The sequence below is a fragment of the Caretta caretta genome, chromosome 1 (genome assembly GCF_965140235.1).
Source record: "Caretta caretta isolate rCarCar2 chromosome 1, rCarCar1.hap1, whole genome shotgun sequence".
NCBI classification, from domain to species: domain Eukaryota; kingdom Metazoa; phylum Chordata; order Testudines; family Cheloniidae; genus Caretta; species Caretta caretta.
Window position 1 is genome coordinate 163527271 of NC_134206.1, and position 3628 is coordinate 163530898.

At 37.3% G+C, this 3628-nt stretch overlaps 1 protein-coding gene across 1 annotated transcript; it reads left to right on the forward strand.

Annotated features, from left to right (window-relative positions):
• The first annotated feature begins 2176 nt into the window (after positions 1-2176).
• CLDN14 (claudin 14) lies at positions 2177-3416 on the forward strand. Its single transcript, XM_048835475.2, has one exon. It carries the CDS (start codon positions 2252-2254, stop codon positions 2960-2962), a length of 711 nt encoding a protein of 236 aa, XP_048691432.1. The 5' UTR covers positions 2177-2251; the 3' UTR covers positions 2963-3416.
• The last annotated feature ends 212 nt before the right edge of the window (positions 3417-3628 follow it).

Here is a 3628-nt window from a genome sequence, read left to right on the forward strand (position 1 = left end):
TGTGATCTTGGGTAAGTCACTTAGCCCCTTTGTGCCTCAATCCTCCATCTAAAAATGGAGATAACACCACTTCCTGACCCCACAGGGGTGTTCTGAGGATTAATTCTTTAATGTAGGTGGAATTCTCAGGTACTACAATGAGCATCATAGAAAAAATGAATAGATAGAAATAATAAAATATTGCACAGAAAGAAAAACTAGAAATACGGCATTTAAGAGTTTTTCTTGCCTGAACAAACTGTGGTAAATTGAGTATTTTGTATTACTGGAGATTTCCATTTTGTTTGTTCCTATGACTTGCTACATGCTCTGCTTTACCCTTGATTATGTCCTGTTATGGCACATTACTTCAACTCAGCCATGACAGAGAGAAAGAAATCTGTGGTATGATCCCACCTGACACCGTGCAGCGGGATGCAGAAATGTTCAGCAGGAACAATGATGAGGGGAGTTTCTAAACAAAATGCTGTGACTTTTATCATTATCTTAATTTTATCATTATCAAATCAAGAAGATTACTTAGCAACAACATAAAACATTCCATTGTCATTTAAAAAATAGGCACAGTGGAGCTGAAAGATCATACAGCCATAATAGAAGTTACAAACAATAAAATACCTTCTAAAAGTAGTCAAGCAAAAACAAAGCTATTCTTTTTGTTTTGCTCTTCTTTGGTTTTGCTTTTATATTCAAGCCATCATGGCTAAATTTGCCAGTTACCTTTCCACTGATGTCAATTAATATCACCCTCATTCCCACTCTGTATCTATGTATTAATATAGAAACTAAAAATTAGAAAAAAGAATTAACATGTATGACAATGAGTTTATCTCACAATCTTCATTGTTGTGTGCAGTATTGTTGTCGCCGTGTCGGTCCCAGGATATGAGAGAGACAGCACGGGCGAATATCTTTTATTGAACCAACTTCTGTTGGTGAAAGAGAGAAGGTCTCCACAGAGCTCTTCTTCAGACCTGACCTCATCCACCTTGTCTCAATCTTGTAACCTTTGTGCTTCCGTAAACCACTTAATCCCACCTTTTGTTTGGGTGGATAGGGAGCAAATCAGCACTGATTTTTGACTCTCTGTTACTTCTTTATACCAAAGAGTCTTCAGAGTCCTGTGTACTTTGGTAACTAGTCCGACCAGTCATTTTTTGTGTGTGCATGTATCCTTTAAGGCCCAGTCCCCCAAATACTTATGCACATTCTTACTTTTAAATACGAGTTCAGCCGGTGCATAAATCTTTGCAGGACTGGGATGTAAATTTGCTTCTGTTTCTGAGTTCCTAGCTGGACTTTGATGCATGAGTACTTTATGTATTAATATAGAAAGATTTTGCCCCCACAGATAATACAGACCTTGCAAGGGAGCAATTTAGTATAGATAACTGTAACTAAGATTTATACAGAAGGAAGAGTTCCTATTTCTTGTAAGGGCTTTTTATGGTAGAATTTGTTATGAGATATTCTTCTGAAACGGTGAGGCATTGCTCCTCAGAAGATGTGTGATGCACATCTGGTTTAACATGCTGTCATGTAGCCCACAAACTGAAGTCATAAACTGAGTCTCCATAGGGACTAATGAAAGTTATTCCTCTTTGAGTTGCTTTAATAAAATAAAACCTCAAGAAATACTGGCAACTAGGGTAGGGAAGGAAACTTTAATCCAATACTTGTTATCCTCTTCCACAGATTTTAAATCACTCTCTCTGCTCTCTAGTTTGAGCAAATATACGCTTATTGTTTTTGTAGTCCTGCTATGAACTTTTGGAAATGTTTTCGTCATGTAAAGTAGCTTTCAGATGTCTGCTTTATAAATCCAAGTGTTAACACTTGTTAATTTTCTACTTTAGAAAGGAAGTCATGTTTCTCTGAGGAGTCTGTTGGGAAGAAGAATATTTTATTTTAAAATATTTTTTCAATTGCATAATTTGCCAGAAGGTTTTTCCCCAACAGGCCATGGAAGCCTGTTTACATAAGTGAAGAGGGAAGCTTACTTTCCCACTGCTTCCACAAAACATCATTAACCACCATAACTATGCTAATTGCACTTGAAATGCATCTTACTGGTTAGAGAAATAATGCATTTAGGTAATATTTAACTTCTTTTTCCTCAATTACCTTTTATTAAGAGTCCAGAAGGTGTCAGAGTAAAACTGCTGCATATCTCCCAGAAAAAGCTTGTGTTTTCAGAAGGAAGCCAACCAGAGATACATTATTAAAGGGAATAATTAGGACAAACATTAACATGGCAAGCATGGCTGTTCAGTTACTGGGCTTCTTACTAAGTCTCTTTGGTCTAATTGGAACATTAATTACTACTATTCTGCCTCACTGGTGGAGGATGGCATATGTAGGCACCAACATTATAACAGCTGTGGCATACATGAAGGGGCTCTGGATGGAGTGTGTCTGGCATAGCACTGGCATCTACCAGTGCCAGGTCCATCGATCTCAGCTTGCACTGCCTCGTGACCTTCAAGCAGCTCGTGCCATGATGGTGATTTCCTGTCTTATTTCCACACTGGCATGTGTGGTGTCTGTTATTGGCATGCATTGCACTCGATGTGTCAAAGGGGCCTCTGCCAAAAATTCTCTCGCTGTCTCTGGTGGAATCTTTTTCATCCTGGCTGGTCTCATATGCCTGGTTCCTGTTTCTTGGACTACTAATGATGTGGTTACAGATTTTTACAACCCCATGCTTCCCAACGGGATGAAGTATGAGATAGGGCAAGCTCTTTACCTCGGCTTTTTCTCTGCATCTTTGACTATACTTGGCGGAGCTCTACTGTGTTCATCATGCCAGAGTGCTGGGAACAACATACCTTACCAGCCACAACCAAGAAGCACAACAAGGGCTGCTCCCTCATATAGACCACCAACTGCCTACAAGGGAAACCATGCTTCTTCGCTGACATCTGCTTCACAGAGTGGCTACAGATTAAATGACTATGTGTGAGTTCCTTAAGATTCACCTGAGAGTCAGAACTTTTCTATAATGGATGTGTATGACATACAACTAATCTAAAGAACACTTATAATTTATGAGAGTTTTGATACAAAGTTTACCATTGTGTATTTATGCAGAGAAACAACATGAAATTGTTTGCTTTGAAACTGGGGGGGGACGACTTTGTTGTATTGCAGAGGTTGCAAATTTCTCCCTATGTGAGGTCAACAACCTTAAGCTGTGGATGTGGTCAGTTCTGATTAAAAGTAAAATTTTTATTTTGATCAAGTTTCTAATACTAAAACCTGCTTTCACAAACAATAAAGGGTTAACAGTAGAGCTGGTTGAAATTTTTTCAATGGGACAGTTTTCCATTGAAAAATAATGTTTCATCTACATCAAAACATTTCAGGGTAACGTTGATTTGGACTAAATTATTCTTTCAGCTTTCTCATTTCATTTCAAAAACATCAAAACATTTAGATTTGATTTGATCATTTTGTTGGCTGTATATTAACATATTAAACTATGATATTATATAATATTATATTTCATATTATACACATATTTGATATTGTGTTATAATGTTTTGACCTTATCCAAACAAAATATTGGGACATTGTCAAAATGAAACAATTCAACATTATTGAAACAAAACATTCTGACGTTTCCTAA

Coding starts and splice junctions, on each gene's coding strand:
- CLDN14 (XM_048835475.2), top strand. CDS start 2,252: ATGGCAAGCATGGCTGTTCAGTTACTGGGCTTCTTACTAAGTCTCTTT.